The 21,260-nt window shown below is 46.5% G+C and overlaps 2 protein-coding genes across 2 annotated transcripts; one reads left to right on the top strand and one right to left on the bottom strand.

Annotated features, from left to right (window-relative positions):
- The first annotated feature begins 313 nt into the window (after positions 1–313).
- On the top strand, positions 314–5,978 carry NAA20 (N-alpha-acetyltransferase 20, NatB catalytic subunit). The gene is made up of 6 exons (XM_032963940.2): positions 314–469; positions 1,990–2,014; positions 2,861–2,951; positions 4,003–4,138; positions 4,503–4,648; positions 4,792–5,978. The coding sequence occupies exons 1-6, from the start codon at positions 417–419 to the stop codon at positions 4,875–4,877; spliced, it is 537 nt and encodes a 178-aa protein (XP_032819831.1). The 5' UTR covers positions 314–416; the 3' UTR covers positions 4,878–5,978.
- Positions 5,979–7,002: 1,024 nt separating this feature from the next.
- Positions 7,003–21,202, bottom strand: SIRT2 (sirtuin 2). Its single transcript, XM_032963936.2, has 16 exons — positions 20,964–21,202; positions 20,085–20,143; positions 19,737–19,788; positions 18,392–18,511; positions 17,534–17,575; positions 15,994–16,100; positions 13,271–13,327; positions 12,586–12,654; positions 11,823–11,946; positions 11,366–11,425; positions 10,965–11,020; positions 10,319–10,395; positions 9,583–9,634; positions 9,084–9,151; positions 8,636–8,702; positions 7,003–8,076 (listed from the first exon to the last, which is right to left on the bottom strand). Exons 1-16 carry the CDS (start codon positions 20,971–20,973, stop codon positions 7,870–7,872), a joined length of 1,227 nt encoding a protein of 408 aa, XP_032819827.2. The 5' UTR covers positions 20,974–21,202; the 3' UTR covers positions 7,003–7,869.
- Between the last annotated feature and the right edge of the window lie 58 nt (positions 21,203–21,260).

Here is a 21,260-nt window from a genome sequence, read left to right as displayed (position 1 = left end):
AGGCGCTCGAGCATTGCTACGCCGCCGATGACGACTCCGTGCGGCGGGGAGCGGTGGTGCAGCGGTTAGCGCGACGCAGCACCACGAACCCGGCGGACCGAGTTCGGTTCCCGCTCACGGCCAACACAACGCCGGTGACGTATTAACTGAACCGGTCCTGGGCACCCTCCTAGGTCGACTCAGCCTCAAACGAGCGGTGCGCAAACATCGCCAGGTTTACTGCTCGTCTCACGGCGCTTGCAGGCTGCACGGTGATGGTGGTAGTGGGGGGGTGAAGTTTCCACTTCCGGGCTAGAGATTAGAGGTCGAAGGGGGGGGGGGTGAAGCTTCCACTTCCGGGCTAGAGGTCAGAGGTCGAAGCGGGTGGGGGTGGGCGGTGAGTCTCTGGCTGAGGCGCAAGGAGACCGCCCCTCACCATGACCACCATCAGGACCTTCACTTGCGACGATCTCTTCAAATTTAACAACGTGTGAGTGAGTGAGTGGCGAGCAGAACGAACGAACGCGCGAGCGAGTGAGCGAGCGAGTTGCCGGGGGAATTAGAAGGCACGGCAGTGACCGAGCGAGCTAGTCGTAGCCAGGCCCCTTCCATGTCAAATGACGCTACCGCTCGATTAGGGCCTTCTTCTCGTCCTCCTCGCCCTCCTAGCACGCCGGTGCGGCTCCTGAGGGTTATTGTTGTAGTACATTTTTTTGTTTCGCCATACTTCACTCGGTGTCATTTGCGGGTCGGTGAAAGGCGCGTAGCGTCGACGTTTGGACGTTTGCGAGGAGCATTGAAGTACTGTGCAACACGGCAGTGGATCCATAATATAGTTTTTTGTGGGGGGGGGGGGGTTGCTAGAGCGCATAAATGTATAAATGTTGTGTCGTTAAACCCGCCACCACCCGACAGAAAATGAGTAAGGTTTTCCACGTAAACAGAACGTGCCAATTCGTCACTAGTACAGCACACCGGTTGTGTGTTGGAGAGCCAAGGCACAACATTTACAATCTTGAGTACGACGTTTCGCCAGTAATTAGAACCGGCATCATCAGGCGACAGCCAGATGGTGATCCATTCCAGGCACTTATCCATGCTCAGAGCTGCGTAACTTTCGAGACCTGGCGCATTCTTCTGCTATAAAGAAGGACAATTTCCCCAAATGTTTACGTATATATTTCAATTAAGTTTAACACGTAGACATTCGCGACCAATATCATCCATAATATAGGGTTTTTTTGGGTTCGATTGTAAATGTTGGGGATTTGCTCTCCAACACACCCACCCGTGTGCTGTCCTCGTAACGAATTGGCATGTTCAGTTTACGTGACAAACCTTACTAATTGGCTGTCGGGTGGTGCCGGGTTTAGCGACACATTTTTTATATTTACGCGATCAGCCCCAAAAAACCTGTATCATGGATATTTGTTATTTTTAAGGCCGCAGTGTAATTGAGGAATATGTCTCGTTTACTTTGTGCTTCTGCACCACTGTCAACGCAGCATCGCCACATCATTTGCATAACGGCGTGTCAGACAGCTTAGCATTTCGATGATTTTGCTGCTATACATTTCCACACAATAGGCAACTTTGTTGAGCTGTTTGTGGCCAGGTAGCCCCTGAAAAATAAGTTAATACCTCAGTGGGCTTTAGCTGGTAAGACAAATAGTTTAGTTTTATTTGTATATATTTTCATACGTGATTTGTTTACCTTTCCTATACTTTGCACTCCTATCGTGTTTTTGTATTGTTTGATGTTGTAACGTTCTGACCCGCCCCTACTGGACAGCTGTGAAAAAGAGCTTTATAGCTAATCGGATTCCTCAAGTATAAATCAATATTCTGATTCTGAACATAACTGCATGTCAAACATTATGTAAGGTTTACTTTCGTCGTTTTTAGTAACACTACTAGCTTAATACAATCTGATCAAAACAATGAGATATATGTAGAGTACTTCGAAAGGTGCAATTTACATGTGTTTTTGGATATATTTTGTTGTTGCAGAAACTTGGACCCTCTCACAGAAACCGTATCCTTGAACAGCTCAAAACATGTGGTGGCGCATGCTTGCCAGTGCTTTGGATGCAGGCGACGGGGGATGTATGCGTACATTGGTCTACAAAATGACAGCCAGTACAGCAAGTCCGCTTAGTACCTCGTATGCCTTGGTTTTATCTGGGTTACTCCGGTTTCTTCCTTGAAGCACTCCTTAAAACAACAATTGGTATAATATCCCTCTCGATGCAAGACCTTTATGAAAAATAATCTTGAAACTTTTACCATTATGATGACTTCATTTAAAGGGCACTTACGGATGGATGATCTGGGTGGAATAACCACAACACTCTGCGTTGTCTGCTTCACAGTGAACGTTATATATCCCTTGACATCATTCCTAAAAGTAGGCCATTATCGTGTACCGACATCAGCGTCCAACTTTACCAAATTCGAGAATGATACTGCAAATTACTCAATTGGGATTATGCACACAGCGGCAATAATCACCACTTTCTGGCAAACCAATGCCGCAGGTCACTCTTTCAAATGAGACTCATCCTGGTCTCTGGAGTGGAGATGAAGCTTGCAATAAGTCTTGCTTTGGAGTGTGCTTTTCAAAAAATCTCCCAAAATTAAGGGGTCTCCTAAAATCCTCCATTTTATGTGGGACGCAGTATATCTACCCTTGTTAATTTGATACACTGTACAGGCATTTCGGATAACACTTGTCGATTTCTTACTCTGCTACTGCAGCTGAAGTAAACTGTTGAAAAATAATAAAGGTGTTTCCTACGAGAGTGGAATCGGTGGTGAGTGTAAGCAGTGGCTGTGGCTGTCGTGTCAAGTCTCTTGGTCGAATCCTTGACATCACGCACAGTATGGGATCCCCTTCTACCTCCAGTACCTGGCTCACTGGCCCGAGTACTTCCTGCTGGCCGAGTCCGCGTCGGGTGACATCATGGGCTACAGTAAGCCTGTTAAAACTGTGGGAGAGTGTTTCCTCCTCGAATATGTGGGATTTTTGTGTGTGCTCCAGTTTTCTCCCACATGTATAAACATTAATTGGCCGATAACACCTTAATATAGAGGACTGCAGAGCTTGGGAAATCGTTGGCGCCGACTTGCTGCCCAGCTGCTTTTTCCACTGTCTGTGGCTGCTTGAGTCGTTCTCTCTGAGAGTGTGCGAATACTGTGCGGTGCAATTCTGGACCCCCCCCTTTGCCAACCCGCACTGGCCAGCGTGGCGAGGTCTGGTCAAACAACTCCCAGAAGCCACACGGCATGCGTAGGCTTGCATCCACCAGTGTATTAACAAAGAGCTGTACATTATTCACTATAATTGATTTTTATTTTGGGTTTGCTTTGAGACCCTGTGCGCTTTTACTTGAGAGACTATAGTAATCTGTCATTTGCAAGTATTTTCTAAATTTGAGAAATATTAGGCGTATAATACTGGCATGTACTGACCTACCTTTTTGAAATGGTGGTCACAGGATCATAGTTAATTTGGTTAATTTATTTTTGTATTTACGAAATGAATGATTGAAGAATAGACCTGAATGTCTCTAAATGATTAAAGGAGTGTCTTTAGATGTGGTTGCATATAGACACTATTGTATATACAATTTTAGTATATGAAGTCATTGATCAATAATGACTATTTTTTTTTCCTTATTGCTGCGTAAATTATTTGGCTGCGTGATTCCTTGATGCCGAGCTCAAGTGATTTATTGTTCGAGTGGTTGAGTGAGTTGTACAATGGAGCGAGTGATTCTAGTACAATCAAGTGAGGGAGAGAATTACGTAGTCGAGAGTGATACGATCAAGTGAGTGATCATGCAAGGAATGGAGTGGGTGAGTCTTGTACAATTGCATAAGCGAGTTTTGTACAATAAAGTCAATGAGTGAGCGACTCCAGCAAAATAGAATAAGTGACTGGTGCAATCGAGTGAGTGACTAGTGCAATTTGAGTAGAATATAGTTATTGAGTCTGGCACGTGGCTCCCCTTATGCCCTCAGTCATGGGGAAGGCGGAGGGCTCGGTGTCACGCGAGGAGTGGCACGGTCACGTAACGGCACTCTCCGTAGCTCCTGACTTCCGCCGCCTGGGCCTGGCTGCCAAGCTCATGGAGCTGCTGGAGGAGATCTCCGAGAAGTACTGAACCCATACACTGCCCTTAAAAAAGAAACCTGATTGCATGCTGAATTTGTCGTGAATAACAGTTCTCTTTATCCAGGAAAACCCTCACTGTAAGAAGCAGTGTTTTTAGATGAATAAATGTCTAATCTAATGAGTTCAAGTGAACCCCCTCTGGTGGAGCGAACAAAACTACAAGACAAAAGCAAGACAAACAATACAAACAAGACTGTGAAAATAAGACTAAATGAAAATTGTACAAAAATTGCAAACCAAGATCGTGACAATTCATCGAATCGCTGTGGGAGTGAATAGTTACATGCCTAATTGTCGTGACAATCACCGTCGTCACCATTTTCGTACTTGTGTGTGCATGACGCAGGAAGGGCTGCTTCTTTGTCGACCTATTCGTCCGGGTGTCCAACCAGGTAGCCGTCAGCATGTACAGGCGTCTGGGCTACAGCGTGTACCGCACCGTGCTCGAGTACTACTCGGCCAGCAACGGGGAGGCGGACGAGGATGCGTACGGTGAATCTCGCGCAGCCACCCGCCTTCTCCAAACCCTCGGTTACGTTGACTGATTTGCCAGTAACAACACACGCGGTGCATTTTTCTGGCCACGAACATTAATTAACTTCCCCCCCCCGCACTTCTCGCTCTCTCGCACGCAGACATGCGAAAAGCCCTGTCGCGGGACGTCAACAAAAAGTCTGTGGTTCCACTGCCGCACCCCGTGCGACCCGAGGACATCGAGTAACGAAGGCTGCGGTTCTTGGCGAGCGCTCTCCCCTCCACTTCTTCACCCCACCCCAAACCTCGTCTTCCCGCCACGAAATCACGGTCCACGGTCCTCGTAGTGAAAATCCGCAGCTCTCTCCATCGGCATGCAGCTGCACCATGAATACGGCGGTCACGCAATATTTCGGGGCCGCGAAACTCAACCGAAAAGTGACTGGAGGCGAACGAATGAGTACTGCAGAGGCGAGCAGATGAGTATTGCAGAGGCTAGGTTGAGAAACTAAAGAGAACGTTATTAAACACTATGGTCACTGTCGTCCATCAGTTGCCACAAATGTCAAGTTTGATGCAAGTGAATGGTGAAAAACATTTGTAACAATATTTTGCGGTAAGACTGGGTGTATGGGCTCATGTGGAGATTCATCAGAATCAAGGAAAGCTTCTTTCATTCACAGTCTCCAGCTGTGTGCATTTCATAAAGAGGGATTCAAATAATTTCTCAATCAATTGACTTTCAAAATCACAATAGATTATGAAACGTAAAAGCTCGTGTGAGCTGTTGAAAGTAGCAGTACAAGTGGGTATGGCGCATAATGGATAAGTCATGAAGAATGAACAGTTTTATCTGCATTTCAATCGATCTACTTTTTCAGATTTTCAAGTCCATTACAAAAATGTGTTGGTACAACAAAATTGTCCAGTTCACTTCAAGTTGCTATCTTGCAGTTGAAAACTTTCTTCATTGCACGGAGGGTGCATATTGTGCATGTACCTCCGAGCAACACAAACTGAGAGCAGACATGAACCACCGAAGGCACAACGTATTTTGTGTTGGGTTTATTTAACGATGAGATAATAGCATTCAACCATATTCCATGGTGCAGCCTGTGCGTTAAGCCAAGGCAACACCTTCATTACATGCCGCTTATAAATTGCCGCGATGCGATCGAGGAAAATATCAATGCCTGCAAGCTTCAAGGAAATTACATTTTCTGCAGGATGCTATATTTATTCAGTACCGTAGATCGACAATGACTTCGTGGCTGAAATCCCAAGAACCGCAGACTTTTGACAAATTAAAATGCCTCGTTTTGTAAATAAACGGGGTGGACCTCCCAAAGACGTGTGTACCTGTGCTGTGTTGTGGTCACCAGTGCTTCAGTAGTTGGCCAATGCCCTGTGAGCCAGACAATCCTTAGCCACTGTTAAAGTGGCAAAATATTAAGTCCTAAAAAGCATTAGTTTAATTCCGCCTAAAATTATTGTCAGGTGTGGTGGTATGGCCACCATTGGCACGGCAGACACAAAGGAAAATACGTAATGGGTGATGTTTAAAGAAACGGCCCTTCATAGCACATTTAATATGTGCTATGAAGACGGGTCATTGCCAAAAATGCCACTTGTTATATATTTATTTCCTTTTAAGGCAGTGCTTATTCATGAAAGTGCTGAGCAGTTTATTTGTGCAGCTAATTTTTTAATCGATCCTGCCTGTAAAACAGCTCTCAGCTATTAATTCCCGGAGAAAATGTTGGTAAACACCCCCTATTGATGGGATTTAGAATCGTGCTTTCCACCCTTAAGCTCAAAGCTTGTAGACGATGAGAAAAGCCCATCGTAAGAGAATCATCATGTGGGTTGGAAAACCATAAGTTTCAAGCAACAGTAAAAACACGTATAAAACACAGCCTCTGTGTGTTATGAAAAAAACCATCAGCATTTCGTCAAGTGCATTGTGCTCAAGAGACACATGGTGTCCAGAGGCAGACTTTGCAGCAGTGAACATTGGTGACAACAGTGTGCTGACGAGTCCTGATTGGGATAAAACCGGTCCACAGTTGTCTATCACTCTAGGTCACATTTTCAATTAATTTTGATGGTGACCTCGGACAAGAGGACCGCAATGCAGTTCCTTAGGAAATTCTGATAGTTTCTGCATAATGCACAGGGGCGGTGTGGGGTTTAAAAAAATATATCGTGTTTTAATCACTCCCAAAGCTGATATCAAGCCTGAACCAGAACCCCATTGATGGTCTCAGCTGGTTAAAAACAACGCGCCACTGAGTTCAGCGGCTGCCACTCTCGTCGTCCTCGTCGTCGTTGCAGCAGTTGTGGCTGAAAGCAGTGACGTGAGAATGCGAAAGTTCCGCAAGCCACATTTATTGAAAATGTTTTTCAGAGCAACGCGTGTATATGTGAACAAAAGGAGACACTTCATAATTACAAGCCACAGGGAACGACGAAATGAATAAACACGGGATTTTTTTCAGTCAATTGGCAAACACCATCAATCTGTTGGCATTGTAACTCCGAATGGACACAGTGCCACACCTCGGCAAATGACAAGAGTTCTATTTGAAGTAAAAATGAGCTGCAAAATATTTAGCGTTAAGTTTCATACTTTTTAATAATCACACTGCGACGAACAATATCAAGGTAAGCTTCGTTCTCTAAGTGTACAATTGTCCACCTCAGTGTTAGTATAATTTTTTTAACTGGCTGGTGCAATAACATTTTTTTTTAAACCAAGGTTTAAATAAATTGCTGAATTTACCATTCAATAGCTCAGTCGTCTCCTAATGCAATAATTAAATCAGCCCTTAGCATATACATTTTATTTTCTTAGATTTAATAAAACCCCTTAAAGATTTAGTCAAACACTGCCTTAAGCCGATGTGTACATGATTCAATAATCCACCACAAGGTCACTCACAAATGAGACTCATCCTGGTCTATTGAGTTCTCACCTGGTTCAACAAAATAAACTTGAACCATCAAACACTGACATTCGCATGAACGACCTATATTTCATGACTCATACCTTTTAAATACAACAACTTAAAAGGTGCATTTGAAGGTACAGCTATTAAACTGTTTTGCCTTTTTGTTGCTTTGGCTAATCCACAGCATCACTCCCAATCTGCCCAATGACAAGAAAACCGTGGGTTATTATTAGGAGTAGTGGGCGACACTCAATGTACGGTGAGCTTGTCTTCATCGGTCGAGACAGCTCAGATTTTACTGGGGCTCGACGTTGGCTCAGGAGAAGCGCCTGTACCTGGACCGGTGGTGTCCCCCACTGTTGAAGCGCCAGCACCATCACCCGCAGCGCCCCCCTCTGTTGAAACGCCGACACCTGCACCCACGGTGTCCCCTGTTGTGCCACTCTCCGCCTCAATCCTCGTGTGCTCTGCCTTCACGAGAGCATTCAGCTCATCCTGCAACACACACAATGGCCGCTGAACGTGGGGTGTAAGTGCGTGTGTGTGGGTAGCGGCAGTGCAGCAGTTAGTGCGTTGCACTACGAACCCGGCGGCACGAGTTCGATTACCGCTCATGGCCAACACCAGTGACGCTTATCTGAACCGGTCCTGGGCCTGCCCTAGGTCGACTTAGCCTTAAATGAGTATACAGTGTGGTGTGTAAACTTCACCACTTGGGAGACAAAGGCGGCCGGACATGTGCTGTGCCGGCCTTCATAGGTGCTCGCTAACTGCACTTTCTCCAAAAGTCTGGTAAGGCTATACGGGGGATCTTTGTCTATGTGCAGCACACACTGCATATGCACGCTGGACAACGGCATGGCTGTCGTGTGTGCAGACGGTGCAACTGTACTGGGGTTCAGGCAACAGACTACGAAGAGGGGACATTGGACAGGAGACCCCATTTCATGCCTTGTAGCAGGACCCATATTTCAACCACGCTATGCCTCTGATGCTGGGTATATGTGTGCATACTCTGGGGATGTTTTCGTGTGTGTCTGTAGAAATGTGGCACCTTCCAGCCCAGCAACTCCGCAAACTCCAGGCAGCCGTCGTCGCACGTGCCCAGCCACGCCACATCCCTAAACAGGCACATCAAGCATGGACGTGCAGCTTTACGATCCCACCTCCCTTCAGCACCCCACCAAATGCGGAGAAAACACGGCAGCTGCTGATGCAAAACAGGACGCAACGGGCACAGGAAACACAACGCGACGGTGGTCGGTGGAGACGCAGAAAGGAGAGAGTGGACGGAACTATGAAGCCAAAACATTTCCCAACGGGCTTAATATCTCGCCGAATATTTTTTTAATCATTGGTAGATTGGAGTAGGCAGGTGATGATTAGCCACAACCATAACGAGAGGGTATCCTGGATGTGGAGCGCCGGGTGTAGAAATATTTTCTGGGTTGCCGGCCCAGACACCTGGCTGTGAGGTTTATGGCCTGGCCGGAAGAGCTCACCTGTATGCGTCATCAGAGTCGAAGTCGAAGCCGCTTCCCAGGCCGAGTGCAGCGAGCATGGGGTCGCACTGCCGGGGACAAAGAGCGACGGCATCCACAGAGTTACCCATACACCCCCGTGTCGAACAATGATGACAATAATATCTGACAGCCCTGATGTTAGCCGTAGTTGGGAATCAAACTGAGATCCTCAGGTTCACAGCGTTAACCACTGCGCCACCGCTCCACACGAATAAGCGACTGGTAATGGCTTGTGGCAGTTTGGCCTGGAGGGGCAGATGGGAAATGAACTCGGTGTTGTTGGTGGTGGTGACTGTGATGCAAGCCTGTCGTTACATTGTGATCAGCAGTCGGTTGGTGGACCATGCAGACATATAGTACTATCTATGCTGTAGATAAGGCACATTATTTCTTATGCGTCAACAGATAAAGAGCTATGCGACTAGCCAAGTATAACAGAGTACATAAGACACCCAGACGGTAAAACACGCATATGTACCTGTCCACTCTTCTCCAAGTTGATGAGAAGACGAGGCGTGCTGTCAGGAACCCTGCAACGTGACAAGAGTATCGTTATTTACCCGGCCCCGTTGGCGATGTGGTTCTAATCGGTCGACTTGCAATCACAAGCTCGTCATCCGTCGAGGACAGCGGTGGAGAACCTTTACCCTCCCAAGGGCCTGAAGAGGACTCTCCGACATCTCTAGTGGCCACCACATTTAACCACACGCTTCAGTGACTTCCATCACTGCAAGAAGCCCTGCCACAGCGACAGAAATGACCAACCACGATAAAATTATAAGCACGGCGTTTTTGCCACACCAAATATGTTCCCCTCCAGCAACCGATTAGTGCAGCTAAGATGCTTTCAGTGATGGATAAATGTAATTTATGGGCCATTTCAAAGGGGTAGTCCTTTATGTGATAATGGGCCGACTACGTGAGCGATGGGATGAAATTAGCACGTGTTTAACCCTTTACATTTTCCGAGAATTGAAAATAGCTGTGAGCCTTTCTGCACTGTGGGCTGTAACAATGCCTCTTATGGAGTAGGTGGCACTTGAATGGCGGTAGGCCGTCACAGCCACAGCGAGAGGTATGCTGGATGTGCTTGCTGGGTGCGGAAATATTTTCTCAGTCCACAAAATCGGACAGACCCTGCTGAAATTAATCCCAGCTAAAAATGAATCGAGTAGCGTTGACGTGTGTGGTGTTGCGCCAGTATGCGTGCGTGCCTGCTGGTGAGGGAGGCAAATGGCTGTACAACCAAGGATGTGCCCATGATGATCAAGAGATCGCACTTTGGGAAGTCCTAAGGCACACACACACATACACGCGGTCAGAGATCACGCCATCAAGATCACCGTCATCATCATGTTGTATCACCACCATTGAGTCAGCAAGAGATGCTTATTGGATCACTATCATTATTTTCTTCACTGTTACCCTTATAAAAGATAGTTTCATTGTGCTCTCATCATCAGCTATGACCATTCCACTTCTGGATGAAGGCCTCCCCAAACTGTCACCCTCTCTCATGATCCTGCGATGTAACAATCAACCTAGCACCTGCACACCAGACGATTCATCACTGCATCTCCATGGCCGGAAATTGAATTCAGGTCGCTGGGTTCACAGTGCTGAGTACTATCCCGTGCTATTGACACTTGCGATGGTCTTGTGCCATCACTTGGAGGCCTTCCCTTGTAGATGCTATGATCTTCTGCACCATTTGGTTCCAACACATCAGCGGTCGTCCTTGTCTCCGGTTTCTGATAGGATCGTTTATTAACTTTTTATCTGTTAACCTGGCCTGCATATTTACTTATGTATTTATTGACAAGCCGTGAGTGCTGTGACGATGCCGCTGTTCCTCCGTACCGACTGCACGCACGTGAAGAACTTCTCCGGCAATGCCTCCCCGAAGAAAACAATGTCTGCAACGCACACGCAGACCGCAGGTTAGCGACGGCCGCTGGACCGCGAAATTGCCTCCTTATCTGCAAGGATTGCACCCTTAGAAGAAAAAAATGCATAAAAATCATGACGTGTATATACATGTGGAGCCTCCTGAATATAATTTTTACTTGTACATTTTTGTTGTTAAATTATTTACAGAGCAACTGAAACTGAGAGTATTGACAAAACTGCACACACTTTGCTCAGCTGATTGGTAAAATATTTTTTTAAATGTTCTCTTAAGGGAATGATTTGTCATGCACAGGTATTCATGGTGTGTACGTGTCTGTGTGGGTTATGAGTTTTAAAGTGAGCAGTACAACCTGGCTTGACAACCGATTTGCACTTCTCACACCTGGGCACCTTGTCGCTAAAGATCTGCTCTGCAAAACGGAGAAAAAAAACCAACAAAACCCTTAGGTGGCTGGGTTACTTCGAGGGATTACAACTTTGAATGTCATTGACACTTTGCCAGCAACGCTGATTTGTTGGGTTCGAATCCAGCTTTCAACTGTTAGAGATAAAGTCCAGATAGTTGATGGTCTCAGCTTGGTCATCAAAAAAACGTTGGTCATCAAAGAGAAACAATCTCGCTTAACAAAAAACAGCAAATTACTCAACTCGGTTTGCATAAAACCACAGAGATGTTTTGACTCAAATACATTTCTGCCACTTCTAAATGGAAATTCGATGACAGCCGAGCTGAAACGAGGTGTCCCCATCTTCCCTGGTTTACAAACGTGCGAGCTGTGAGCTTTGTGCCGTTGTTCTGGGAGGCACCTTTCATCCAGCTGAGGCAGTACTCGTGTCTGCAGCCCAGGCAGTGCGAGGTGTGGAACGTGCCATGCGCCTCCACGAGCTCGTTATTCTCCAGCCCGGCCACGCGCTCCAGAGTGTCGATATTCTACGTTCCACACATGAGACACCGTGTCTCAAAAGCCCCATCTGTGCGACACTTTACAATAGGGGTGGGGAACCTACGGCCCGATACCTGATTTCATGCGGTCCATGGCTGCACGAGGCCTACTGCTTCGAAACGGCCCACAAACAATGTTTATCCGTCACTGCAAGTATCTTCGCTGTACCAATTATGTACTGGGGCCATGTGGCTCAGCGGTAGAGTGAGCGGCTCGCAATCAGAAGATTGCAAGTTCAAATCCTGGTTGAAGTTGACTCAGCTGATCATCCTTCCAAGGTCGATAAAATTGTACCACTTTATGAGAAAGTCCACAGTGGTTGTCCTTACGGACAGACTCACTCCCCACCATAGCGGTGTGGAATTTACACCATGGCTCAGGGCTGTAAATAAACGAGCATCAACTCAATGCACATTTGAGCAGGAAATCACTTTGAATTGTCGTACTGGGAGGGCGAATATTTTCAACCTGGCGGCACTGCGTTTCTTAATTCATTGCATTCAGTCATGCGTCATCTATCCCATGCGTGGAATTTAGTGCGATGAAGGTGAGCCCCTATTATTTTCTGCATTATAATTGGATGACAACATCGGTCGTTTATCCTGCTCTTAGGCAAAAGCACACACCTGTGTGTAGCACCGCAGCAAGCACTCCTTGTCCTTCAGCAATCGAATGAAGTAGTGAGAGACTGTCGGCTGCAAGGGAGCATAAGGACACAGTCAGCCAACACTGAGACCCACTTCGCTGCTTCTGTAGCGTCTGCCCCGCTGTGTGTGGAGTATGAGCCTTGAGTGAATCATAATGATAACTTAGAATTATACAGCGCACTTTCGTTGAAAGATCACAAAGCGGTTAAACGCTGCATCGATTCGTTGATCATGTTGCTTCACACGATGCACGCATTGCATCACACGTGGTAAGAATCTAAGTTTTTTTTTAAATTCGTGTTTGTTGTACATACTATATTATGTCATGCCAACGGCCATGAGAGGAACCACCGTTCTCTGCAATATACATTTTTTTAATAGACTCTAATCGTGACTCTGAATCGTGACAATTCATCGAATCGCCGGGGTGGGGTGACTATTTCCACCCCGATTGTTAGACCGTGCAATTTCACCCCTGTTTTCTTACATTCATTATAAGAGAACACTGCCTTATAATAGCCAACTGAATGTATGATCCTTTACTAAGTTTGGTTGATGGTAAGGCTGCTGGTGATTGGTAATTCGATTCACCTGGTGGGTCTGTTTGAATGGTGATTCTGTCGGGTACGGTATGTTGCGAGTCTTTTCTAAAATATATTTTTACCTTGAACTGACCAGGGTACAGCTCCTTGGCCAGTGCAAAAAACGGCTCTGGATTTTCCTGAAAATTACAAACATCACAGGCATAGAACATTTCATTTCTTTACAAATAGGGAATATGTATAATAAAGACATAAAATTACCTGGTTAGGTGGTGCTGTTATTATAGTGTGTGGCTTTCAATTAAAAGGTTAAACATGCGTGTATATGTCCAACTCTATTTGCCAATTCACTGCTGGATGACGGCTTCCACATGCCACGTGGGTCACAGAGGTTATTTGATCACGATTCACCACACGGGTCAGTGCTGGCTTGTGAAAGTGGGCAGCACAGATTAAGTAAATGTATGCAACCCAATGGATCTGTATTTACAGTGAGGGAAAAAAGTATTTGATCTCCTGCTGATTTTGTACATTTGCCCACTGACAAAGAAATGTTCAATCTATAATTTTAATGGTAGGTTTATTTGAACAGTGAGAGACAGAATAACAACAAAATCCAGAAAAACGCATGTCAAAAATGTTATAAATTGATTTGCATTTTAACTAGGGAAATAAGTATTTGACACCTCTGCAAAACATGACTTAGTACTTGGTGGCAAAACCTTTATTGGCAATCACAGAGGTCAGACGTGTCTTGTAGTTGGCCACCAGGTTTGCACACATCTCAGGAGAGATTTTGTCCCACTCCTCTTTGCAGATCTTCTCCAAGTCATTAAGGTTTCGAGGCTGACGTTTGGCAACTCGCACCTTAAGCTCATTACACAGATTTTCAATGAGATTAAGGTCTGGAGACTGGCTAGGCCACTCCAGGACTTAATGTGCTTCTTCTTGAGCCACTCCTTTGTTGCCTTGGCCGTGTGTTTTGGGTCATTGTCATGCTGGAATACCCATCCACGACCCATTTTCAATGCCCTGGCTGAGGGAAGGAGGTTCTCACCCAAGATTTTATGGTACATGGCCCCATCCATCGTCCCTTTGATGCGGTGCAGTTGTCCTGTCCCCTTAGCAGAAAAACACCCCCAAAGCATAAGGTTTCCACCTCCATGTTTGACGGTGGGGATGGTGTTCTTGGGGTCATAGGCAGCATTCCTCCTCCTCCAAACACGGCGAGTTGAGTTGATGTCAAAGAGCTCCATTTTGGTCTCATCTGACCACAACACTTTCACCCAGTTGTCCTCTGAATCATTCAGATGTTCAGTGGCAAACTTTAGACGGGCATGTATATGTGCTTTCTTGAGCAGGGGGACCTTGCGGGTGCTGCACGATTTCAGTCCTTCACTGCGTAGTGTGTTACCAATTGTTTTCTTGGTGACTATGGTCCCAGCTGTCTTGAGATCATTGACAAGGTCTTCCCGTGTAGTTCTGGGCTGATTCCTCACCGTTCTCATGATCATTGCAACTCCACGAGGTGAGATCTTGCATGGAGCCCCAGGCCGAGAAAGAATGATAGTTCTTGTGTTTCTTCCATTTGCGAATAATCGCACCAACTGTTGTCACCTTCTCACCAAGCTGCTTGGCAATGGTCTTGTAGCCTATTCCAGCCTTATGTAGGTCTACAATCTTGTCCCTGACATCCTTGGAGAGCTCTTTGGTCTTGGCCATGGTGGAGAGTTTGGAATCTGATTGATTGCTTCTGTGGACAGGTGTCTTTTTTACAGGTAACAAGCTGAGATTAAGAGCACTCCCTTTAAGAGTGTGCTCCTAATCTCAGCTCGTTACCTGTATAAAAGACACCTGGGAGCCAGAAATCTCTGATTGAGAGGGGGTCAAATACTTATTTCCCTCATTAAAATGCAAATCAATTCATAACATTTTTGACATGCGTTTTTCTGGATGTTCTTGTTGTTATTCTGTCTCTCACTGTTCAAATAAACCTACCATTAAAATTATAGACTGATCATTTCTTTGTCAGTGGGCAAATGTACAAAATCAGCAGGGGATCAAATACTTTTTTCCCTCACTGTACGTCTACGGATTGCACTGTAAGGGCAGTGGATTTTGATCAGAGAAGAAGGACAGAGTAGTAGAACATGGAGAAATAAATCCAAGCAGCCGACCGCATCCAATGTAAATAAGTCATTGCAAAGTTGTGAAGAATATTAATTAATATAATAGACAAGTAGACAATATGCCTTCTTCATGTATCTGTCTCACCACATAACAAATAAAATAAATTATGATACAACCCATCGGCCTTCTGGGAGTGTATAATTTCAGCAGCATTAATTCAATCGCGATTCAAGCAAGCCTGACTGCTGATGAGACACTGATTGTTGAAACCGGTTCAGAATTAGCTCGTACCGAATCAATGCAACTGAATGTAGGTCTGGGTCTCTATGTAAGGCTCTGCGTAAGTCTATGGCTTCGAAAATGATTAAGATGATCATTGTTGTTAGGTGGGTGTGCAAGGTGGGGAGCAGTAGTGATGATGGCTAACGCGCTGCACTATGAACCTGGCGATCCGAGAGATTCCTGCTCACGGCAAAAACCACTGACAATTATCCGAACCAGTCTTGGCCTTCCCTTAGGTCGACTCGGCCTCAAATAAGTACCTGGTGCGGTGTGTAAATATCGCCACTGGCGAGACAAAGGTGGCTGGCCCTGGTGCTGGCTACCCACCCCCTCGTGTGCCGTGTCGACCTTCATAGGTGCTCACTAATAGCCCCTGCCGCAAAAGTCTGTCGAGGCTATACGGGGGATCTTTGTGTTTGTGATGGACACACACCCGGAAGTATCCAATGTCGAAGACGGCCTGCGGGTGTGGGAGGTTGTACTTCTGCAGGTTGTCGTAGAGCCCCGTGCCGGGCGAGCGGAAGTCGGGAATCCCGGCCGCTGCACACGTGACCACGCAACCACACGGCGATGACTAGGTGCGCGCGTCCTGAACCCATCAGGCCCCATTGTTATTATTACACTTGTTTATCCCGGAGAGCTTCGCCGAGTCTTTAGACTCAGCGAGGCTCCCTTTTTAGAAGTTAAGTTACTGCTGAGTTTTTGCAGTAGGGACTGCAATTGCTGTGTGTTTCACAATTAGGTTAATTTCAAGCATTATTTCAAGTTTGGAACATAACGCCAGCATGCAATGGCCCACTCTTCTTTGAATAATTCCATGGTATCTTTGAAATGAGCTAAACTATTCTTATTTCACCAGGTAAGGGCCACTGAGCTATATAGCTCTTTTTCAGAAACAACCTGGCCACAAATGATAGCTCAATGATGAGGCTTATCATGTGGAAATTTATAGCAGCCAAATTTATAGCAGCCAAATTATCTAAATACTCTAAACGCATGTTGATTCTACATGTGGAGGGAGAAACCGGTGGATCCGGAAAAAATTCCAAGCGACCATGAGGGAAACATGTAAACTTCAAATATAAAAGGCGTCAGGATCGGGATCGAACCCACGACCTCCTGCATTCCAGGCAAGGTAGTTAATATCTCGCCACCATGGCCGGATTCGAACAGCGAACCTCTGCAACAAACCTCTTGGCCCATCTCATCACCCATAAATAAAATTGTTAACTCTGGATTATCTGTGAGCAGGGCCATCCATAGGAGGTTGCGGCGCCCGGTGAAAATAACAGTGTGTGGGCCCCCCAACGCCTTCAAACTAAACATCTGACACTGTGACATTGAAGTGTGGGGTCCCTGAAAGCGCAGGGCCCAGGGCAGTCGCCCAGATTCGCCGCACCCTAGAGACGGCTCTGTGGGCCAGTTAGTCGGGTTGTTAATTGTGCTTGTAAAAAAACCCAATATCTTAATGCACGCGCTAGTTTAATTATAATCTTACTCATTGAAGGGGCAGTGACTCAGTGCCCATGTTTCCACAAGCAAGTGAACAGATTGCTTGTCTTCACACAATTTTATGAAGGTTCATAAAAGATGAGGTTTTATGGATTTATTTAAATATGCTTTGAGTTTTGTTTTATTTGGTCCACTCCTCCCCCGCACCCATTACCCCGTATAATTGAGAGTTGACTGTATTTAGCTTCATTGAAACGTAACACTTTTAAGGAGGATCCTGCACTGGGATGTTTAGCCAATGCCACAAATGGGCATTTCTAGATTTGAGGGAACGACAGAATCCAGAGAAAACCCACCACCACCCTTACAAGGGAGAACACACACTTAAGCTCCACGCGGATGGATTAAATCCATTGATGTCTTGCCATCTCCGGGCAATATCACAACCCAAGCCTATAACACCTGGTATTTTCAGCTAATCTCCCATACAAACAAGTGAAAAAAAATGACCGGCAACTTACCGGTAGATATTCCAGCACCCACCATGCATACGATATTTTTGCCTGCAATGAAAACAAAACAAACGTTACATTATTCTCTTTAACCCGGTGCATTCCCACAGCCATTTGTAAACCAACTGTAATTTTCTGGGTTGGGCTGCATGTGTTCTTCTCTCAAGCTTTGGCCACACACTGCTGCGGGCATCGATTCAACTCCTGAAGATGAGTGCAGTCCTGTGTGGCGAAAGCTTCAGACTTTTAATAAATGTGAAAAAGAGCAATTCAGTAATCATGAATAATTTAGTAATTGGTATTAAATCTGAATTGTGAAAACATACTTCTGACTTTTGGTAGTAAAACCATTTTTCTCCTTCTGAAGCGTACAGCTGGGTGCGTGACTGCAAGGGGCAATGTGCTAACCGCTGTGCTGCACTATAAAAATAATGGTGGTGCCACTGGCCATGCTGTGTCGGTGACACTGCCCGTGCTGTGCCGGTGTCACGACCTGTCCTGTGCCAGTGTCACTGCCCGGCTGTGTCGGTGACACTGCCCGTGCTGTGTCGGTGCCACTGCCCGGCTGTGTCGGTGCCACTGCCCGTGCCGTGTCGGTGCCACTGCCCGTGCTGTGTCGGTGCCACTGCCCGGCTGTGTCGGTGCCAGTGTCACTGCCCGTGCTGTCCCACTGCCCCTGCCCGTGCTGTGTCGGTGACACTGCCCGTGCTGTCCCACTGCCCCTGCCCGTGCTGTGTCGGTGACACTGCCCGTGCTGTGCCGGTGTCACTACCTGTCCTGTGCCAGTGTCACTGCCCGGCTGTGTCGGTGCCACTGCCCGTGCTGTGTCAGTGCCACTGCCTGTGGTGGTGTCAGCTTGTGTCTCACATTTCCCGGCAAGGATGTGCTTGGCCACTCCCCCGAGCGTCAGCTCCTCCAGCACGCGCTCGTGCCCACTCGCCGAGCCCAACTCCAGCTTGCGTGCCAGCATCTCCCGCAGCGCGTCCACTGCAACGTTAACAATTCACAGCCCTTGGTCGATCCACTGCTGCATGAGGGCCTCTCCCACGCCACGTTTGACATGAGAGTTATTTAACTTGACCGCACTATACCACGTTGGTCGGTGCAGGTTGGTGAAGGCGGGAAGCGAAGATTTAGGTAAAAAAAATACAGAATATCGGATTTTGCTGCACTGCCCTCTGCTCCCCACCACGTAGCCTCGCAACAGTCAACAAAAACTGATGTGGCAGGTCTAACAAGATAGGGCACATTCTGGGCGATTTATTATATTGGACTGTATATATGCAGTATATATACTCCATATGAACTATAGTCAGGCGAGAGCCCATGGTGACAGGGCTTAAGGGAGACCTGTGGTGAAAATTAACAATATTTCCGTGCGGAAAATAACCAGCACAGCTGTAAAAAATAAGCAGAGGTTTGATCAGCTGAGGGAGGAAGTGCAATAGCACAGTGGCTATCTCACACTGCTATGAACCCAAGAAACCTGAATTGAACTCCCAGCCATGGTGGCTTACATGAGTGGCAGGTAATATCTGAACTGATCCTCAGCCATCCCTTCACCAATCCGCACTGATCAGCGGAGTGAAGTATGCAAACCCCCCACCTACCGCCAGAACCGATGTGGTGCAGGGATCCCTTAATCCTGCAGAGGACTGACAAATGGCTGTAGATTACTATTTAAATCAGCAAAGATGAATTTCAAAAAGCATTTCCCAAATAAATTAATGCAAAATATGAGCAAAAAAACGATCGCTTTAAGAGCTTACACTTATATCTATCACAGAAAGGACATTTTAATGTCTCTGTGCTTTGACATGCTGCCACCCTCCTAAGCCACCGTGCCAACTAAAACAATCAGTCAATGTTATTACATTTGGGGTAATTGCTATAGTTGCTTGGCAATTGCTTCTGTCTAAGAAATAGCATTTCAGAGAGTGACATAATAGGGCATATTGAAAGTATGACAGCACACGGAGAGGATAATCTGACCTGTATCGCGCAATTTCGGCTGCTTAGGTCTATTCAGCACGAAAGTACTGGACCCATTTTAGGCTAAATTGACCCAGGGAGACCCAAGCTAAGTTATGCCACCAACTGAAATGGAAATCCGGGTCACTGGAAAAGCAGAAAGCATGTAGATGACGATGGTGATGATGACATCGACAACGACGTTGATTACGATGATGAGCAGCTGCCATTATTGTCGTACTTTCCGAGAATCCAGACGCCCCTTCGTCTTCCTCGCTGTCCCAGTCGACATCCTGAAACAATACGGACAATGAGTCACGTGACACTTCAAGTCACCACACTGCAGAAGCTTAAGGCTGCGATTGCAACCGCGGCACCATCAGGGAACTCATCGTCGATGGTCATTGCCGGCAATAGTGACAACACTTGTCTTTTGTGGAACATTTAATTGCTCAAATCTGGGCTTGCAATGCCAACACAAATGCATTCCTCTGCCTATTAAAGCCACGTGTTTGTGTAGGGGTGTCATGTTGTGTTTGGTGATGATGTTGAAACCGGCAGTTGCAGGGCAATGTAAAGAAATAAAAACCTGCTGGTGATGAACCCTGTCTGACTTGCGTGCAGAAGGGTGCGTGGGTGATTTTTTTTCTGCAATAGAAAAACACAAAAAAAACAGATTTGTCAGTTACACGTATTACAAGATTCACAATCTATAGCCAAAAAGGGCGCCACTCATCTCTATCTGCGGGCCTAAGCCAGAGGTGTAAATTGCGCATTATTATGCCAGGGTCAAGAGTAAGAAAACAACCAGGTGACGACAGACATCTGTGACAAATCTGTGGTCATGTCCCTGAGAGATCAAGTCACTTCGACATGGGCTTCTCACAACGTTCATTTTCATGCCTTCTGAACTTGTGAAATCTAATCGATCTTCTCTGGGTCCTCTCTCCCACGCTATATTTTTACAACGACCCTTGCCATCTCTGCCTTTGACACCGAGGTCACTCATCATCATCTCCCCACACGCTTGCCAATTGCTGCTATGGGACGTGCATTTTGTTTGGCTTTAGATTTCAGTGGTCGCAGTTTAACACAGCAAAGTATAACACAGAACAGAACCGTTGACACCGACCAAATCAGGTATATGCCGGGGACGCTCATCTGCCTGAGCCGGAGGTGGCAATTCCACCTTACTATGACGGCGAGCGGAGGGGCAGTACCTTATCATCCAAAGCACGAATTAATCCAAATGCGGTACAGCCCACAGGGCGACACATTCATACTCACGCTGCACTGCAAAAAATAAGGCAAATGGACACCACACGCACGCACATGCAAATGTAAGGGGCGGTGGGAGATGATAACAATACAATTTTAAATATAACTACAGCATACATTTAAATGGCACCATCAGGAAGCGATGCCGCTGTTATTTAATTACAGAACGCCCATTACACTGATGCTGTACCTTCTGACATCTCGCGTTGTCTCGACACGGCGATTATCCAACGTGATTCGACTTTGGGTCAGTCAAATCGTCCCCCGTTTAAACGGAGCAGGAGTCTAAATCCCTTTCGAGTTAAACAAAAGGCCGAATAACCCCCCCAACGACAACAACAACAACAAGCGGTGTGATATGCCTGCTCTGTCTTGTCTTTCGCTCCGTGGCCGGTTTCCGAATTCGGAAGACGGTCAAAGTGAACGCGCGGAAGACGTCTTCCGGAACAGGCCCCACCCCCCCCATTCCCCCCCACCCCCCCCATTC

The sequence above is a fragment of the Petromyzon marinus genome, chromosome 31 (assembly GCF_048934315.1).
Source record: "Petromyzon marinus isolate PM22_M1 ecotype Great Lakes invasive population chromosome 31, UKy_Petmar_22M1.pri1.0, whole genome shotgun sequence".
Classification (NCBI taxonomy): Eukaryota; Metazoa; Chordata; class Hyperoartia; order Petromyzontiformes; family Petromyzontidae; genus Petromyzon; species Petromyzon marinus.
This window is presented reverse-complemented; position numbering and strand designations above follow the sequence as displayed.